The following is a 20033-nucleotide window of genomic DNA, read 5'->3' on the forward strand; positions in this document are numbered from 1 at the left end:
GCTATACATACCACCCAGATGCAAGTCGATGAGGTCACTGTAATAAGACTCTCCCCAATAGTCTACAACAAGGAATTGGTGAAGAGAGAGTTACTGGATCAGATAACCCTCTTGTGCCCCCAGACCCAAAGCAATCAAAGACATGAGGCATAGAAAACACAGAGATGCAGCAAGAGGGCGAGGAGAAGACAGCTGGAAAGCATGCATCTCTCTGGCAGTGCACTACACACACACACACACACACACACACACACACACACACACACACACGTGCTGGGGCTGTAAACTCTCTGGTGGTGGAAGGGAGAGCTCGATAAACCCATAGGTGATACAGTTAACCACCAATTAACCACATGGCTGCTGTCTGTACCTCTGAGCAGTTAGGACAGGACATAAGGCCTTGGCTTTGCTGGGAGTCCTGGCCTGCTGGAAGTCAACTGTATCTAACGAAGACTTTTTAAAAATTCAAGGGCACATCAGGGGCTACTTACTACTTTCGAATATTAGCAGCCCCAGGCCGAGGGGCCGAAGGCAAGATGTGAACACCATAGGAAAGCTCTGCAAGGTCACCAAGCCTTAGGTTTAAAAGCAGTCAGAGCTCCCCCAAGAATTCACCTGTGACCCCACGGCTCAGTGTATCAAACTCCTTGCGGAACCACTTTTACCGGACAGGTTTGAGATGAAGGAGACCTTGTTTCTTCTGAGGTTAGGCCCCAACTTCAGCCAGCTTCTCTTTAAAAGCAGAAGTCACTATTTGCCCTAAGGCTCTTGGAGGTCTGCCGGCCTCAGGCCCTCCTTGCCTTTCAGCTCCACATGGCTGTTCAGCAAGGAGGCTGCCTTCTTCACATGTTTGAGATGCAGAGCCTGGGCACTGCTGAGGGGCTGGGCTTGGTTGGGCAGTCCCCGTCCTCCCAGAATCATAAGCAAATGCAGAGTACAACAAAAGGCAGCTGTACCTCGTTACCCTTTGCCTCCAGATCTCTCAGTCTGCATGCTGATCCTGACAGCTTTTTGTTCCACATGAGGGATCCCCCTTTAAGAATGGCCATACCACAAAGTAGAATGTAATTCTGGAATGGTTTTTCAACTCGTGCTCAAGGCTGATGCGGTAGATAAAACTTGCAACATGGTTCCAGAAACAAAAAGGGCTTCTCCGGTACTCCAGCCCAGAAATCCCCGCTGCCCTAGGCTTGCAGGCTCTGAACCTAACCATTATGGTCCAGATACACATGAGCCTTAGACAGATTGAGAGCAATCTCTCAATGGATGGCAGGTCCGCATCAGATCTCTTGTCTGGAAGGGCAGCCTGGCTAACAGCCTGGCCCCTCAGAGAGCTACAGAAGCTGGGGCGCCTTGAGCAAGGCAGGATGGCAGGCTCAGTCAACTGTGCACCCTTAGGAAAGGGGCCAGCCAGCATGGCTGGAGACTCCAAACTGCCATGCTCAGCTGAGATTATCTCCTTAAGGACTCAGCCGGGAGCAACCAGACTAACAAGAGGAACGGAATGCAGAAGTAGGAGAGAAAGGACAGCCAATGGTCACAGTTCAGCCTCAAAGATGATCTTGGCCAAGTAGGAACAGGGCCACTGGGACTACTGACAAGAGGCGAGTCTTACAAGGGAGGTGCTTAGAATAAGAAAAGCAAAAAAGTATGTCTGGAAATACATTCTTATGGTAGGAGCCGCTAGCTATATCCTGAGAATTTCCCAAATGCCTCATGGGGAAATCTAATGGAGCCACCAAAGTCTGTCTTTAAAAACAGGGCACATCTGTATTTGGATGAAGGTGGTTTTTTTTTTTGTTTGTTTTGTTTTGTTTTGTTTTTTACCCCTGTGGGGGTGCACCATTCCTGGAAATATGGCAATACCAGGTTGATGCGTGGAGTGGACGGAGCAAGCTCCTAATTCCATCTCCCTGCTCCAAAAATCCATTTAATATATTGTCCTCGGATAGAGGACGTATCAGATATTAAACTGGTAAGAACAGATACTACACTTGATCTTAGCCAAAAGGCCGAGAAGCAATGGATGAAGGTGTTTTGATATAGCTTTGCTTATAAGAATTTGGACCAGAGCAGTGGTTTTCAAACCGTTCTGTGAGACCCTTGGGCTCTTTGAGTGCTATTCCAGTGGTCTTCCAACTACCTGACTTGCAAATACATTGAACTCCTTTAAAACTTACATAAGACATACCACATTCAGAAGTCTGATATGCCGACGTTAACCCACTGAAGACCATCAACACGTCCAATCTGTGCTATCAGGGAAACTCACTTTTCTGAGGCTCTCAGGACCAAGTTTCTTCTGCCCTGCATGTGCAAGGATCTGTACTCCCTGAAATTGTGTTAGGGAAGAGGCTATCGTATGTATTTATTTAAGTTCTGGCTTGCAAGGAGCAAACAGCTGTACGGGGCAGCACCCTGGGGAGCCATCGTGCAGGGAAACCCAGCCTGTTGGAGCAGCTCCTGTCACATCTCTGTCCTGGAGGAGGGTAACATCCAGGCTGTGATAGCACAGCAGAGCTGGCATCTGGGTTTACTGCACACTTGGGAGCCTTTCTCTAGATCTACTCTTTATCAGGAATATGAACTGCTGCTCGATTTAGTAGTGAGTCAACCGTGTAAACAATTCTTACTGCTCCCACCTTCGGCTTCTGGGATGGAGGCGACTTAAACCACACGTATCCTGAGATTTCCGAGTGAATTGTTCAAACACTGTTGCCATTTCCAGCAACTCCCTGTGTCAGGATGTTCTCTACACTGACCCCAGGGATGGACCAGAGGCTGAGGCCTATTATCACATGCAGTTCTCTACTCTAACCTGTGTTTCCAAATTGGTGCTCATCAACATTCCAGAGTAGTGGTTCTTTTTGATTTAATCTTAAACTCACAATTTGAAACAAGTTGGAAAACCACTGACTTAAATGAAATCCTGGTTGTTTATTTTTATGGCAAGGTAATTATCTAAACAACTAGAAAGGGGAATTTTGGCAAGCTTGCATACCAGTCTTCAAGGGAAGAGTTTCTATGACCCCCTGGCAGTCAGCAGCTTGAGTAACATGGCCTCTTCTAGAGAAACTGAAGCAATGCCACAGTCTCGAACTGCACTGCCTCCAACAAGTACACAAGTGCTTTGTGGAAACCATCAGCCCTGGGGTGGCCCACCTGAACCTCAGAACCCCGTGAAGAGGCAGCGCAGGCTGTCTTCCTTGAGGACTTGAATGAAATGGAGGACTAATAATGAAATGGAGGTACACAAGCCTGAGTTACTCTGACTACGTGTTGGAAGATCTATCCCTCATTTTCCATCTTCACAGAAATAATCTGTGGGGAAGGATAAGAAGGCTCCCTCCTGACATCTGCAAGAAGAGAAAGCCACGAGGGTAGGGCCCTGTGAGTCCTATTACAGTTGGGGAGGGCATCCCTGCTGGGCTTAGGCTAACTTCCGCTGGGTGATGAGGCTTAACTCAGGAGGCTAAGGAAGTGCATGCGGGGCAGGGAGCCAAAACAGGGATGGCGGGGGACATCACAGCTTCATTTGGAAGCCTGGAGACCCTCTGAGGTGAACCCGAACCTCCACTCATCAACATGGGCCAGCGCTTGCCTCGCAGTCACATGTCCTAGGCTTCTGGCTTACAGGCTGCTCAGTGGTTCAACTTTTTGCATCTCATTTGGTGGCCCAGGCTTCAAGCAGTAACTCCAGCATCAGGTAAGGCACAAAACCAAGAACATCACATCCTCATCTTTCTCCCCATGCCATCTCTTCACCTGAAGGTTATCACTGTTCAGCTGCAATACCTAGGCCTTGAAGGGCCCGGAAAGATCTTCTTCTATGCCTGAACCTTTGCTCCCACCCATCTGCAGAATCCTACGAATTCATCTGGACATCTGGCACTTCCTGTGAGGTCAGCTCAGTAAGATCCGAGATGGGGCAGCAATTGGCCCCATTCCTGGCTGCCTCTACTGGTTCTTCAGTTTACAGAGAGCCTGCCTGCCAGGAGATGTCCCTCTGCCATGCTAAGATAAGGGATAAGGGATTACTGCAAAGTCAGGTCACCTCCTTTCTTTACCCCCAGCCTCACAACTTGATTGCTGACCCTGGAGGGCTGTGCTTTCTACAAAGACAGGGAGGTTTCCCCATCCAGAGGTTGGACCAAGAATCATGCACTCTTGAGAAAGCAGAGATCAGTCACTCCGTGCCTGAGCTGGGCTTGTAGTTGGGGCTGGCCCAGTGGTTTGAAGGTCCTGAACCAACAGGGCTTCTTCCTGGCCCTTGGGACCAGGGATGACTCAGGTACTTCTTGCTTCCTATGGGCCCCACTGTGCTGAACCCACCTCACAGGCTCCTTGGATGAACAGTGCAGGTGATTGCACTACATTCCGCAGCTCTTCCCTGGGCACAGCAGCCACTGAGTGTGTGGCCCTCACAGCCATTCCCATGTCTACCTTGTGCTGGCTCATCACCATCCCCTGAGCCTGTCCCTTGCTCCGAGTGACCAGCCTCTGGGAGATACAGAGCCCGGGTTCACACTGGAGGAGGTGGTGAGGGCTCTGCGGGGCATGTGTCCTCCCATTCTCTGTGCAGTCTGAATGGGAGAGGGAGCCCACAAAGCTAAACACAGGAGGTGGCGTGGGAAGCTGGCTGGGGGACCCACTCGCGCAGTTCTGTGATGGCTCCTTGTGGTACAGCGTCCCTCATTCCCAGCTCTTTTCTTCTAGAGGAAACGAAGGCAGGGAGGGGGAAAGGAGGAAGAAGAGAGGAGGAGGCCCAGTGCTTGCCATCAACACGTGAAGTGGACTAAGAGTTGGTTTTACAGATAAACAGCAAACCCTCCGAGAGGGCGGAAGAACAAGTCCAGGCCTTGGGGCAGTCCCAAACGGAGAGGCTTTCCTTTTCTTTTGCTTAATAGGAAGCCCCGTCTCGGTGATGAAGGGCCCCAGAAAACCCTGCTGAACCCAGCTGAATTCTACATGAGGTGACAAAAGAGTAGCCTACCATGGGTGGGTGGGGGCAGGGCCTTTCCTTTAGGAACAAACCCCCTCACAAAGGAGACCCGGACAATACCTGCTTCACCACGGAGCGCCTTCTCCACGGCAACCCCTCTTTCCTCCAGCTGCCTCTGCTTCTCCTCCACCTGCTCCAGCTGCCGCTGGATAATCTACGGGAAAACGGAACAGTGTGAGCGCCCCACTTTCTCTCATCTCCTAGCTTTCAGGAGGACAACTAAACTGTACAAACACAAACAGGGAGAAAAACAAATTAGGTCTGAAAGCTGGAAAGACTTTGGTCCACAGGCATCAAGCCCGGAGTGGGACGGGAAGCCCCCCTACGTTGAATCCCCCAGGGCCTGTCGTTAGTAAGCACACAGCGTGCAGTGTCCATGTCAGGCGGCTCAGACCTTGGAGGTGATGTCAGCCCCTGCAGCAGGGACTGAGGTACTGCATCCTAAGTACTGCCAACGGTGAGGTTGCTAAAGCACTAGTAGGGGTTCCTAGTGCACACTGCAAGATTAAAAAGATTAAAAAAAAAAAAAAGGTAAAAAAAAATCTAGAGGATTAAAAGAAAAATCCAGAATGGAGCAGTGTGCTAGAATCTGTGTGAAGCATACAGTGAGAAGTTTCCCTGTGCTATGGGGGGACTAATCATGGATACTGGAAGGACATTCAACCCCCAAAGCAGCAGCCCATGACATATATCTGGAAAATGGCACACAGAAAATGAAATAAAATCCAGGGATCCAATCAGTGCAGATAACGTGGATATAGAATAATGTTCAAGGAAAGAACTAAAAGACTGGTGGTTTCTGATGCTTGCTAAACATGAAAATTCAGAGAAATACCTTGGTATTTGGGTTTGCTGTTAATGTTTTTCATTGTTTATAGCTTTTGATTAATATGTACTAATATGTACTAATATGAATACAACTATATATACACAAACTCATTACAAAACCTTATTGTAATACTTTTTAATACTTTATAAAAGAAACTATTTTTTGTTTCAGAAAGAAAATCTGGAATGGTCTAGGTTCTGTGAGGCCTGAAGACAGAGGCTGAGGCCTGGAGGACAGCTCTGACCTGGAAATCCCAGGCCCAGCAGAGGTTGATAGGTCATAGATGGCCTCTTGAGGACAGTCCTCACAACTGAACTAGCTGACTTCACAAGGATGACACCAGAGCAAGGAATTTAGGAAGAAACTCAAAGCCTGGCTCTTCCTTTTCTACCAAGAACTCCATAAAAACAAGGCTTCTGCAGTTTCATCAAGCCAGAGGCTTGTGGCCTGACACACTGGGGCTGTCCTCTCAGATATCAGGGACACCCCGTCTACCTCTGCTCTGTCCTCTTTACCCTCCCGAGTCATGGACAAGGACAAGAATGTTGGAGAGAAGGCTCTTTCCCACTCAGGAGTTGTGGCCCCTCCGGTGATCTTACCTGGGCTCGGTGTAGCCGCTTCAGCTCCTCTTGCTTGGCCTGTCTCCGAGCTGCCTTCTGCACACGCCGGGTCAGCTTGGCGTTCAGTTCCTCCTCCGTGTAAGTTCTTGGCTGGAGAAAATGAGAGAGATTTCCTCAGTCACATGCAGCAGGCCTGGGCATGGAGAGCACTTCCCCTCAGTTGGAGCTGCCTTTCAGCAGAGTGCCCATGGGGCAGACTCCCGGACTGCAGCTCGGCCAGAGGCTTCACTGACGCTTGTCCTTGCAGGAGCCCTAACTGCTACAGGGTACAGCTAAAGTGCCACAAATGAGATACCTCCCCGCTGTGGCAGGGACAGGAGGTCCGACTGGGGACTGACTGCTAGGAAGTTAAAGGGACTGAGGGTCATATGCTCCTTTATCATAGAGATCACCTATTTCCAATGGAAGGATGTCTGCTCTTTTTAAGACTTTCTGGGGGTAAAAATATAATTAGTTACCACAAGCCTCCTGCTTCTTGAAGGCATTCAGGGAAAGGAAAAAGAAAAACCAGGATCCTTTTATTTTCTTGTTTAGCATCAAATGCCACTTCCTTCAGATGAGTGATATTTATAAGGTTCTCTAGGAAGCAACATCTAAAGTAGAGAAAATGGCGATGCTTCTATTTTTAAGTCTGAATGCACCCCAAGCTAACTAATGTGGTCTGAAAAAGGGATATCTGGAGGTGAACTGGGACCGCCCTCAGGGTCTGCCCAGGGGCAGCAGTCGGCTGCTGAGAGGAGGGAGGAGGTGGTCTGGCAGGGCAGTTTCAGCCCCTGCTAATGAGCCCTCAGGAGGCAACAGGCCAAACCCAGGGCCAATCCACGGACACTACTGCCTGAGCAACTCTATCTGCAAATGTGGGCACTGAAGGCGCAAGGCAGGGTCAGATGCCTTGTGTTAACACTGAGCAACCACCAAGAGGCAAATGCTGAGGGGTCTGCCTCTATTCCTAACATCTTCATTTCCTCCGAGGGAAAAAAAGAGAGAGACTTTGATAGACTTTAAAAGAGACTTCCAAATTCAACTCAGGAGTAGGGTCTACTAATCTTTATTTTAAGAGCTCAAGGACAGTGGAGGGCCAACTGAGCAGCTAAGTCCTTAAGGAACATTGTGGTGTTCTAGTGCCGTAAGCACTTCCCCTTGCAGTTCATGGAGCTGAGGGCTCGCGAACTCCCCAATCCTGTGGTGCCCAGTCCCCAAGGGGCAGCCCTGGAGTGAAATGACCACATGCACTCCAGCCAGTCAAGAGCAGGATGTTTCCCCTTCCTCTGCCATGACACAGCTAAAGAAAGTTCTGCTGCCAGTGTTGGCTACTGCTCCATGCATGTGTGAACAGTTAGTGAGGATGTGGCTGGAGGGCCAGGGCTGGGCGCAGCTCTGGGTGGTTAATTACAGACACGCATGCAACAACGACCAGCCATGGGCATGAGATACTACCTTTGATGCATAGGATCTCCTGAATGCCAAGGCGAGTGGTACATAAATCGACTTTTAAGGGGATGGCAACAGAAAACAAAACAGAATAGTAATAATAACAATTAAAAAATTAAAAATAGGACACAGAAATGGAGCAAAATCAGTTAGAAGTTTAAAACAAACAGGCGAGACTAAAGACTAAAACATGTGATTATTTTTCACAGTGTCACACAGGACTACGTAAGTGAGGGACCTGGGGATACGGATCCTAGCAGCAGAGTCTCTGTGAACCCTGGTTTTGAGTAAAGGATTGGGTTCACTTTTCTACTGAGAAGACAGCTTCATCCTCACTATGCCCTAAATTTCTCTTCTCTCTTCACTCTCCCTTGTACAGAATAAACTAAAGCTGTTTAAATGTATGGTTACAGATGCCATTTCTCCTTCAGTAACCCATCTGCCTGCGGAAATTCAGACGACTTTTTTCAGCCCAGTTGGGGGGGGGGGCACCGGTGGTGGGAAATTCCCGTTGCCGGGCACACAGAGACAAAGATACAGAGCAAACCTAATGTTCTCTTCCAAAAGGCTCTCTCCTGGCAGTGTGGGCCAGGTGGGTTCCTAGTGGGCCCCCGAGAAATCCTGGATGGGGGTGGGGACCATTTCTTGATTATGCCCAGTGAAAGGGCACAAATAACTGATAATAGCCAAAAATATCTCAGGCACATATGTCTGCCTCAGACTGACTCATCTCTCCCACAAACCACAGTGAGAGGATGAATCTCATTATTAGAACAAATTAGCTAAATGAACAGAAGACGGATGAGTTCCCCAAACCGCATGTGAATCACTCCATGGGAACTATGAAACAATGACCTAAGGAGTAGCACTTATCGTCTGCACCTGCGGCTGCTGTAAAAAGTAAAGGGAGTGGGGGCAATCCCTGACTGGCCTCTGGCAGGGGAGGGCAGGTACCAACTCAGCAGAGGCAGCGACTTGAGGAGAGAAATCATGATGCATCTGTGGTGTGCTGAGAGAAGCTGCTGCTTCTGCTGCGACACGGGGACCAGGGCCTGTCCCAGAGCAAAGGCACATGCCCGTGGCTGAGCCATAGAGGTTAAGACACGTGCATCACTTATATTTAAAGTTAGCCTCAGGCAAAAAAAAAAAGAGGTAAATGTGAATTATCTTTTGTTGGTAGGGTGACAGGTGATATATAGATTTTGTCTGTATTATCTTAATTTTTCCAAGTTAACATTTTTTTTTAAAGTTAACATTTTAAATAAAAGTAAGTTATTTTCAATTTTAGGTGTTTTTTTGTTGTTTGTATTTTATTTTATGTTATTATTATTATTGTTGTTGTTGTGTTATGTTAGTTACCACACGTGTTATAATGAGCATTGGGTGTTATACGGAAATAATGAATCACTGAACACTACATCAGAAACTAATGATGTACTGTGAAACAAAACTCAGGCACTTGTTTCCCAGATGCCTGACTCAGAGATGGGTCTGTGACACAAGGGGAACCACTTCCTCCAGATGCTCTCTCCTGACCCCGTGGTCCCTTTAGGTGTCCCCACTCCCTTCACTTTCTGCTCTGAAAATTTTCAAACCTATGAAAAGTTGGAAGAGAACAATGAACACCTTTGCTTAGATTTGCTAAACTTGACCATTTTACTACATATTTGATATTATATATATCTTTTTGTATACATTTATATATAATCTTTTTTTTGGGAGTCATTTGTAGGCATTTTTTGTGTGCCTACAAATTTTAGCATGTACTTCTTAAGAACAGAGACATTTTCCTACGTGACTATAGTACCTTAATGTCTTACAAGCAACCTAGCACGGATGTGGTAACACTGCATATCTACACATATTATACCATCTGTGACCAAATTCACTTAATTATCCCAAAGTGTCCAGCATGGCTGTTTTTGTTTTCCTGTTTTAGCATCCATCCTTGAGAATACAGTGTCCACTCTCCCCAAGCCGACCCCACACTTTGGTAGGATTCAAGTCAACATGTCCTAGGCTCAGCTTTGTCTTTAGTATTCCCTGCTCAGCCCCCAGCAAAAGGTTCTGTGGGGGCACACATGCAATGTGAAGCCCCCATGCCTCTGATTCTGGGCGCTAGGAGTGGGGGCCATGATTTGGTCACATAGAAGGGAAGAGCTCCCTGTGTGCCTCAGGTCCCCAGGGGAGGCTGTCCTCAGTGACACATACCACCAGGAAGAAAGCCTGGGCATGGCCAGCTTGGGCAGCCTGCCATTCTGCGTTCTGCCGGGATGTTTCATTTAACTGAGAAACAGTGGAGAAACTGACCACAAAAGCAACCATGGATGGGAGTTTCCGACCAATAGGAGATGAACCAGTTGAACGTCTGCATATCTATGCGAAGGCAAAGTGAACCCTGGGCCACATTCTCCTTCATAGACGGCCCCCCTGACCCTCCCCTTGAGCCCCCTAAGGCAGCGCCAGTCTCCAGTATCAGCACATGTTGGGGGACTCATGTACATATCCAGAAGCAGTTCTTAGTCCCAATGTCATAGTAATGCTGCTGCCTGGGAAAGTACAATGGGGAGCACTTGACAGGAGACCCACAAAGCTAGGCTCCTGGGAGAGAGGCAGCATACAGGGTTCCTACCCTAACTCAGTGCTGGCCTGGCTGGGACAGGTGGGAGTTGGCTCTGCACATTGCAGGGCAGGATCGGAGGCCTGACTGTTCAGGTGTCCTTCCAGGAGAGTGGACGGCTAAATAGCTGGCATGGCCAGGGAGGCCAAGAGACCAAGAATGAGAGGAGAACTAAAAGATGAGAGGAGAACTAAAAGATGGGTTTCCTCCAGTGTGCCAAGTTGTTGAAGCTGGACCAGGCTGGGGGGAGGGGACTAGCCATAGCTGCTGAAGCCATCTTTACTGACCAGACATGTGTGAGGCTCAGGTCTGCCGCGGCAACTCCTTGGAAGCCAACAGAGAGGCAGACTCAAATTCAAGCCCTGGAGAGCCTTATAAAGAAGGCTGTATGACACTCTGGGGACACCTGTCATTCAGGAAAGGAAGCTGAAGATAGCTGAGCTGTCGCCTGGGACAGGAGGCTGAGAGTGTGTCCCAGGCTGGACAATGGAGACGGTGTAGCGTCAACTGCCCCTCTGTGCTGCCCAGGCATTTCTAGATTGTCCTCCCCACCTCATCACTGTCTCCGTGATGCTGATGCCCTGCTAGAACTTTCTCTAATCCCTCTCCCTCCTCCAACTTCATGGATCTACAACAGAGCTACAAGAGCCCTTGGAAATCAGAAGATTGAATAAATATCCAAGAGGCCTCCACATTGTGGGTCCGCTCTGAGGAGAGCTGAGCAGCCACCTCAGCTCCCATTCCTGGGACAGTAAGAGGAACCAAGTCAAATCCAGAGTGTCCTACTCAGCACAGAATCCAGGTCAGTTTCCTGGACTGGTTCTTTAATAGCAAAAATTCCTCTCTAACCCACAAATGTACAAAGCAGGCAGGATGACAGGGCACACTCCTTAGTGACTCAGCCTCCATCTATTGCCTAAACCCATCGTCCATGTCCCAACCTCCACCAGATCTGGGCAGAAAACCCTTCTGCTGTCACTCTGGACACTGGCAGATGCTACTCCCCGTGGGAAGTCTGAGGACAAAAGAACAAATGGACGACGCCAGGGGCTTGCTAAAAATCGAGTGAATCTTTGAGCATGAATGTCTCTGTCTTCTTCCCAAGAAAGAAACACAGGAACTCTTGCCATTGAAACAAATAAGCTCCAGCTGTTAAAAAAAGCCCAAGAGGGGCGCCTGGGTGGCTCAGAGGGTTAAAGCCTCTGCCTTCGGCTCAGGTCATGATCCCGGGGTCCTGGGATCGAGCCCAGCATTGGGCTCTCTCCTTGGCGGGGAGCCTGCTTCCTCCTCTCTCTCTCTCTGCCTGCCTCTCTGCCTACTTGTGATCTCTCTCTGTCGAATAACTAAATAAAAATCTTAAAAAAAAAAAAAAAGCCAAAGCCCAAGAGAAGCACTCCCTTTATGAATATTCAGCTGCGGGTCCGCTGGGCAATCAGAGGAGGCCACTGACATTCCACCCTGGGCTGGAATGCCCACCAACACTACCCAGAGGTTTGGGCTGAGCTTGACCCTACATACCTCTCGCCTGGACTTCTGGGAGGATCGCTCGAGGATGTCGTCACTGGAGAGGTCCGAGTCCTCCGAGAAGCTCAGCTGGCGCCGTAGCTGCAGCTCTAAGGGGATGGAGAGAAGAGGCAAACCAAGGACACCACGGTGCTTTCCCCATTTCTGCATGCACACTCGCTGGAATTGGTGAGAGGGTGGACTTCTTCCCAGTTTGAGGGGCTCTTAATCTAGGCCGGGGAGCCAGGAGCTTGGAGGCTGACCCCTGTGCTGGCAGGGGCAGTGCGACCACTGAATATACAGTGTCTGGAGGACAGCCCGCCTGGTGCCTCCCTGCAGTGCTGCGCTCCGCTGTGCTCAGGATCAGGCCCTGCTCTGGGACCAGGTGACAGGTGCACACACTGCCCAAATCTCCCTTACTCAGTGCCAAGCTGGGTTTTATAATGATTCCATCATGTGGAATATGCCCTGTGAGCCCATGGTTCGGCTTCCTTCTTGTTTATCCCATTAGTATCGCTCCTAAGAACCCTCAGGGAAGCAGCAGGAGAAATGGATCTTTTGAGAAGAATCGGTGGTGGAGGACACACCCCTTACGCCCTGCCCCAGGAGGGGTCCCCTGGTGCTGACATACCTGCTTTCACAATGGGAGACATCCTATGCTTGCCCGAGTCCACAGTGGCACCGCTGGAAGGGGTGCTGGAACAGGACTTGTCATCGCCCTTCTTCTTCTTGTCCTTCTTGTACCCAGAAAAGACTGACTTCCACAAGGACTTGGGCTTGGCAGTGGCTTCCTCCAGGAGGTGTGGGCTGGGCTTCTCTGGGGGCCGGCCCTCACCTTTGGACTTCTTCTCTTTCTTGTTTCTGCGGGGGGAGAAGAGTGACGATCTCTTCTTGCTCTTCCCACTGGAGCCCTCGGATGAGGTGACTGAACCATCGGGGCCCCCTGAGTCCGATGGCGGGGAGAGGACCTCCTCACTAGTGGCTTCGTGCTTCAGGGTAGGCTCCCTGGGGCCTTTGAGAACTGGGCGTTTAGGGGACTCGGGGCCGAGATCTTTGCCTTTGGAGGGAACTGAGGAAGCTTTGCGGGAGGTGCCTCCTGGGGGCCTGGAGGTCCCAGCTGCCATCTCCATCTCCTTCATCCTACTCAGCTGCTTGGCCATAGCGTCTCTCAACGCCTGGCTCTTCACAGACTTCTCCCTGGCTCGCATGCGCTCCTCAGCCAGTTCCTTGGCTTCTGGAGAGACTACGGGCAGGCCCCTCTTCTGTGGTTGGACCCCACTCTCCAGAGTAGGCAACCTACCATTCTCCTTGGCTAGGGGTGGGTGGAGGGGCCTCTCCGTGCGGGGCCAGTAGGAAGGGGGTGTGAAGAACTTCTCCTGTAGACTCGAGTCCTCTGTCTTGTCATCATAGGTATCCTCCACGTCATCGGCAAAGGGGATCTCGTCCACACTCTCCACAAATGACTTCCGCACCTCCTCTCGAGGGGGCTGGGCAGGCTCTCGGGGGGCCCGTATAAAGGAGGCAGGTGGTGGGGGTGGGATCACTGAGGCCTTGGGCTTGGTCTCCTTATGCTCATAAGTCTGATATGGCTTCCTTTGAAGAGTTGCAGGCTCCTCATCCTGGGGTGGGGGTGGGGGTGGGCTTGAAGGTGGAGTGAGCATGGTGGAGTCCGAGGTGTTGAAGCTCTGGCTGCCCAAGGTTTTCATGTTGGAGGAGCTCCCATGAAGGCCCAGCCCAGAGCTGCTTGAAAGATCTCTTTTCTCCTCATGGGAGCTTTTCAGCTCTCTGTCAGATGGGGACTTGGGGGTTGGCAGGGAGGGCTGGTCACCATCGGGCTTCGGCAGGCCTAGCCTCTTAGGAACAGGTGGAGGTTTTAGAAGCTGGAGCCCCTCACTCTGAGGAGACTTCTCAACTGAATAGGATCTTAGGGATACTGGTTTAAAGGTAGGTGAGGGGAAGCTGGACTCGGACACTTTGCTCCGATCTATAGGGGTAAGCCCGAGGCTGCGGCGGATCTCAGCGCTCTTCATCCAGAACTCTGCCACCAGGTCGTTCCGTTTCAGGGCCTCATCCACAGCTAGAGGGCTACCCAGTCTATCCTTGGTGTCCCCTTGGTTCTTCAAGGGAAGGGAAACCTCAGGGATGGCTGTTTTGGCTGGAACAGGCTGGAAACATATGGGGGACTTGGTGGGGGATGGGACAGTGGCCTCAGAGGAAGGCTGAGGCTGGGAGCAAATGGGGAGCTGGGTGGTGGCAGGGGTGGAGGTGGCCAACGGTGACAGGCGCTGTGTGCTAACTGGGGAGGTAGGTGTCCTGGCTTCCGGCAGAGCCACCGGCTGCAATCGGATAGGAGAGCACACAGCCCTCTGATCAGTGGGAACTTCTGCTTTGAGCTTCACTTTGGGGAGCAAAGGTTCAGGGAAAAGGCTGTCCTCAGGCAATTTCACCTTGGTAGCAACAGAGACAGGTGGGATTTGGACCCCCTACAGAAAAGGAAGATAGAAGCTGCTTAGAAGGAAGGGTTCAATGGTCAGAAGAAACCCACTGGCAAGCTCTCAAAGGGCCTGTGTTTATGAAGTAAATTCCTCTCCCTCTCCTTTAGGCTGTCATTGAAATGGCTCCAGGACACACTTTCTCATTCTCTGCTCTATCTGTTCAATCTTTAAAGCCACTCTACTTTGCTCAACAGACTCAGCTTTCAGGGTTTGGTTCATCTCAAACACATCCTACATTCCTTGTGCACTGAAATGGACACTGCCCAAAGCACACTGAAGGAGCCAGCTCTCCTGACTATGGACCCCAAGAGCTCTGATGTATGAAGACAGAGGCCCACATGGTAAGATTTAAAACAGCTATTTTTTTTTATAGTCTATACTACAAATTTTCCTTCCCAGGAAACTCAAAGATGCATATATTCCAGCACAAATTCTTATATCACCCACCGTTAGTCACAGCAAAGCTCCCCCAATTTCATGAATGAAATCACCAAATTCACCCTGCTTCTTAGAATCTCAAAGACCAAATCAGGCCAACCCAGGTCTTGAGTTTGGTCTCCTTCCCGAATCTGTCCTCCAGATAGCATTTCCCAAAACATATTCCACAGGACACTGTGGCGATCCTTTTATGTACCATTCTCCAATGTGTGGTTCATGTACCACTGGTAATCTGGGTGGATGTTTTCAATTTTAAAACTCAGTCAGACATTCATTTTACACTAAGAAACAAACACATCTGTCCTATCAAACTGACGATTCCACCCAAATTACTGTGTTAACCTAAAAATAAATTTACTTTTGAAATGGTATGGTATGATAGCAGACTGACACAGTGGTGGGATGACTCAGAACTGGGACTGGCATAGCGCTGGTTAGAGAGATGCTGCCTAGACTGCCTTGTCCTCATGGTGAGGACTAAGCTGGATCCCCAAGGCCACTCCTGTTTTTAGCAGCTCCACCAAGCACAAGAAGCCAAAAAATGGGTTCACAGCAAGGGCCCTAAAACGAAGGAATTACTATGTCCACTCAGGGTCCCATCAGTTCTGTCCCCGACAATGAGCCCTGAGCCCTTACCTCTGCCACAGGGCTGTGGCGTGGGGAGAGCAGACCAGCTTGCTCCTCTGGGGACAGGGCAGGGCTGGGGACCTGGGCAGGACCTGAACAGAACAGAGGGGTTTATAACAGGAAGTACTCCACCCCCCACCCCCGCCCCGAGGGTTCCTCTCCCAGCCAGCTCTGCAGGGGGGGATCACTGTCCGCCAGCAGCAGGAAAGTGCACTCCCACAGAGTCCCTGGATGCCACCTCTGCTCACGCTGGAAGTATGGACTCTTGCTCCTGTGTGTGTGATCTGTGTCCAGCTTGGAGGTGTACCTCCTACCCTTTCCCGGCTCCATAGCACACACAAAAGGGCCAAAGCTACATGCAGGGTCCACGCATGGGGCAGGAGGACAGCAAGCAGAGCTGTTTGCCATTTGCAGGCTCTGCTCCAGGTCTGCTCTGGCTCTGCTCTGGTGACCTGTGTCCCGGGGGCTGTTCTCATCCTTGCAGTCTCAGTGGGAATTCTGGAAGCAGCTTCTCCTGAGACAAGGGACTTACTTCTCTCCTGGTGCCCTGGTGTGGGGGCAGGTTGCTCATCCTCGTTTTCTGATACTCTCAGCTCTAGCTCCGCCTCCACGGCTGCCTGGTGCTGCATGCGAAGCTCCGTTTCAGCATCCGATGGGATCTCATCAGACCAGTGCTGATCTGCCGGAGGTAAGGAAGAACACAGCCCACCTGAGTGAGGCTCTGCTTCTTTCTGAGTCTCCTGTCGTCCCCAGAAAGCAGCCAAACCAGAATCACGGCTTGAGGTCTAGTCCTGGCTCTGTGCCCTGGCTGGGCCCTGCCTACTGGTCCCCGCCAAGCTTCTGAGAGACTCGGCCCAAAGTCTCTGCAATGTGGTGCTCTCATCAAAGCCTGCGGTGCTCCATTTTCTTTTTAAATGCCCAAGATGGCACCCGATGGATCAGAACAGAAAGAAACATAGGGCACGTGCCTGGGAAGGGCAGGCCTTGCTTTGTGGACTCACCAATGGTCTGTGTTTCCCGCAATACCACAGCAGTGACCATGTTCCTTCACAGTCTTGCCTGGACTCGTCTCATTTCTCCCAGCCTAGCCCCTGCCCCTTCTTCCCCAACCAACCAGACTATAATTCTTAAAACACCATCCTCTTGTAGCTACTTTCAGAGGACACACCCACTGAATTGGAGGCCCTTGTCTAAAGCACCCAGTCTGTTCAGCTTCTCAACCACAACTTACTGATGCAGGCTCTGCTGGCTGCTGGTTTGGGGCGGAATGACACACATCCCAGTTAGTGCCAGAACAAGGAATGCGACCAGGAGACTGACTGCCTTGCTATTGCTTTAACATATATTATCTTTCCTGAGTTGCAATCACACGGTGGGGAAGAGGGTGGTCAGCACAGTGGAGAGGGGAGGCTCTGGGGTCCCCCATACCATCATCCAGCTCAGCACCAGTGTCCCCTGTGTCCCCATTCTCCGCTGCCTCCCCTTCTATCTCTGCCGGCTCCGAGTCCACATCTTCCTCCAGGTCATTCTCATCAAATGGGACTGTAAAGCAGAAATGTTCAAAGGAAGGAAGAAAAGGACAGACAGACAGACAGAGAGACTGCCTGTGCCGGTGTAAATGAGTGGTGGTCTTCCCAGGGCTGCAATACGAAGACCTTGAGAAGCGAGGAGATGGATTCTTAAGTGTCTGGATTTGAACCTCACAGAAGACATCAGCCAGACTTGGGGGAGCTAAAAGCAGTGTGGGTGCTGGCAAGGGCCCGGAGCCCTTCCTGAAAACCTGGGACTAGCACCGCCAGGTCTGGTCATCAATCCTCCTCCCCAGGGCTGCAGTAAGCTCCTCGGTGTGAGGACAGAGGGGAGACACTGCTTCTCCAGGCCCAGCAGACACCCGGCTGCAGATCCAGCAGCAACAGCACTCTCTGGACCGCATCACATGGCACAAGGCACTGAGTCCTCACACTGATACTCTAGAGGGACTGGGGGAAACCAAGACTACCTGCTCATGGCCACAAGGCCCCATCTAACAGCTGCAGTGCTGTCAGGTGAAATCCGGAGTGACCACCAGGACCTCTGAGGGCACCTACCTTCCCTCTCCGACAGCAGAGGTTGCAGCTCTGGGATCATTCAGAGAAATGATTTTTTTTTTTTAAAAGCATGAGGGAGAGGTTGAGGGGATATGTAAAGTTCATTTTCTAGACTCAACAGTAGCCCTTCAGTGCTGCAGAACGAAGCAAAGCACTCGTTGACTTCATTTTCCTCAGGAGGAACCAGCCCCTAAATACACACACACACACACACACACACACACACACACAAACTCTGCACACTTGGAACTCACACTAACAGTCTGGAGTAAGAAAAGCAATTAAGAAAGCAACATGGGCTCCTTTAAAGGGTGCCCTGAGATCCCCATGGTCCCCGAGACTGACACTGCCCATCCGGCAGGGGTCCTAAGGGCTTCTTCTAGGGTCTGAAGCACAGCCACTCTCCAAACAGTCCTAATGGTTCTTGCTTCAGAAACAGGGGTTATGCTTAGATCTGCAAATCCAAGAGCTGGAGATCCAATCCCAAAGGGGTTGGGTGGGCAGCAGGGGCACTGGCTGTGGTGGAGCTGGGGAGATTTCTTCAAAGGTGGTGCCACGAGAGGCTGTGCAAGGACCAGGTCCTCTCAAGTCACTGGTCTCCTCACTGTCCAGCCTCATGAATCTGTACCCCTGCTACGGTAAGCATGTGCACAGTGATGCAGACACCAAGGTCTCAGTGTGATAAAAATCAAGAGACTATCTCTGGAGGTGGGGTGGGGAAGACAAGGAAAGGGGCACTCTGAAGATGATGCTGATTTGCCCTAGTCATGGGAGTTTTTGTTAAAGATATTATATACATAATTCTTTGGGGCACCTGGGTGGCTTAGTCGGTTGAGCGTCTGACTCTTAATTTCGGCTCAGGTCATGATCTCAGGGTGGTGAGATCGAGCCCCGCATTTTGCTCCACACTGGGCATGGAGCCTGTTCAAGATTCTCTCTCCCCCTCTTGCATGTGCCCCCCACCCTCGCTTGCTGGCACAGTCGCAGACACACACTCTTTCTCAAAAAACAACAACAACAATAAAAATAATTCCGTAAGCTATATAATTATCTTACCACCCATTTCGTACACTCAGCTTATTAAAAATAAGGTGTGACTTGCATCTAATTCCAGAGAACCATTCAGAATGGACTACGGGGAAAGATGAGAGAGTTCCAGAATAAGTTCTAAGCTGGCAAATAGTTAATGTCACGCTCCTAGTTTGAGATACCAGAGCAGCCTGTAGAGCGGTAATGCCTTGATGCTTTCCTATGATGGTGACATTTGTTGGGAAAAATCCTGGGTGTAAAACTACTCATTATTTCCACAGGTTGAAAACCTTTGTGGGGTAACATTGCTGTTTCAGTTCATCAAACACTAAGAAGTGGGATTTCTGAGGATCACAAAAGTCTATACCTCCTCAAACCTGAGCTTCCTGTATGGATAATGAGCTCATGGTTTCATGACACCATTTCTGAAGAGGTGGGGACACGGATGCCTCTCCTCACCCAGCATTTTTCTCCTTTGGCTGTCACCCAACCCAGTGGAAATGGAACCGGGGCTCATCCCGTTAGGTCCCACTGTGCCCAACATGCATGCTCAAACAAATCTATGAGTGCTGGGACCTCAAGATGGTAATTTATACTTCTGTCGGCAAGTGCACCAAATGTGAGCACAGAGGAGACCACGACAGGACTCCAGTCACACTGCCCCATGTCAGCCTGACCCCAGCCCCAGTGGTTCTCTGACTCAGAGCTGCTACTAAGAAATGTCTGTTGTAGAGTCAGAAAGTTACTAAGTCTACAGTCCTTGGGAGCACCTTGAAAGGAACAATTGTCACATACATTAAAAAACAAACAAGTGAGAAATATCAATGCAGCAGCAGCAGATACTGGAGAAACGCAGCTGGAGGGATGGAACTGGGAGATTAAACCCAGGTTAAGATGGAGAGCAGAGTGCTAGAAGCTGCCACACACTACGGAAGCTGAGAATCATAGACATACGTAGCTTTTGCTTTATTTCAGCTGCTAGTGAGGAAGTCCTGACACCTCGGTCTTCTCCAACCATCCTGGGAGACCTGACTGACTAACTAGGAGGGACACGCAGCAGCTCTGTGCACAGGGCTAGGCTCTGGCCCAGCTCTCCTTGTGGCTCTGTGACTTGCATGCCTGTGTCCACTTCTCCTGCTGAGAGTGAGGACAATGGGCTGGACTGGTGGTAGAGATCCATGAGCGCCAATCCTACCCACCCCAGAAGCAACCACCAGGACCAGAGTTCTCAAGCTGGGGACCATGCTGCCCTTCTTCAAGTGGCATTTGATAGTGTGTAGGGCTTTTTTGGGTTGTTGCCTGGATGGCTGGGGCTGCACGGCTGACGTTTTGAGAGCCAAGACCAAGGAAGT

The 20033-nt window shown here is 50.4% G+C and overlaps 1 protein-coding gene across 1 annotated transcript in view; it reads right to left on the bottom strand.

The window, feature by feature from the left end:
- The window catches only part of MICAL3 (microtubule associated monooxygenase, calponin and LIM domain containing 3), a 195512-nt gene that overhangs the window by 14415 nt on the left and 161064 nt on the right, over positions 1-20033 (bottom strand). Inside the window, exons 27-33 of the mRNA XM_080812092.1 lie at positions 16994-17107; positions 16098-16244; positions 15575-15657; positions 12637-14488; positions 12021-12115; positions 6431-6541; positions 5063-5156 (exon numbers count right to left, since the gene is read on the bottom strand). Coding sequence (XP_080668218.1) covers positions 5063-5156; positions 6431-6541; positions 12021-12115; positions 12637-14488; positions 15575-15657; positions 16098-16244; positions 16994-17107 — 2496 coding nt within the window. The remainder of the gene's footprint in view (positions 1-5062; positions 5157-6430; positions 6542-12020; positions 12116-12636; positions 14489-15574; positions 15658-16097; positions 16245-16993; positions 17108-20033) is intronic.

Source organism: Martes martes (assembly GCF_963455335.1).
Source record: "Martes martes genome assembly, chromosome: 8".
In the NCBI taxonomy this organism is placed as follows: domain Eukaryota; kingdom Metazoa; phylum Chordata; class Mammalia; order Carnivora; family Mustelidae; genus Martes; species Martes martes.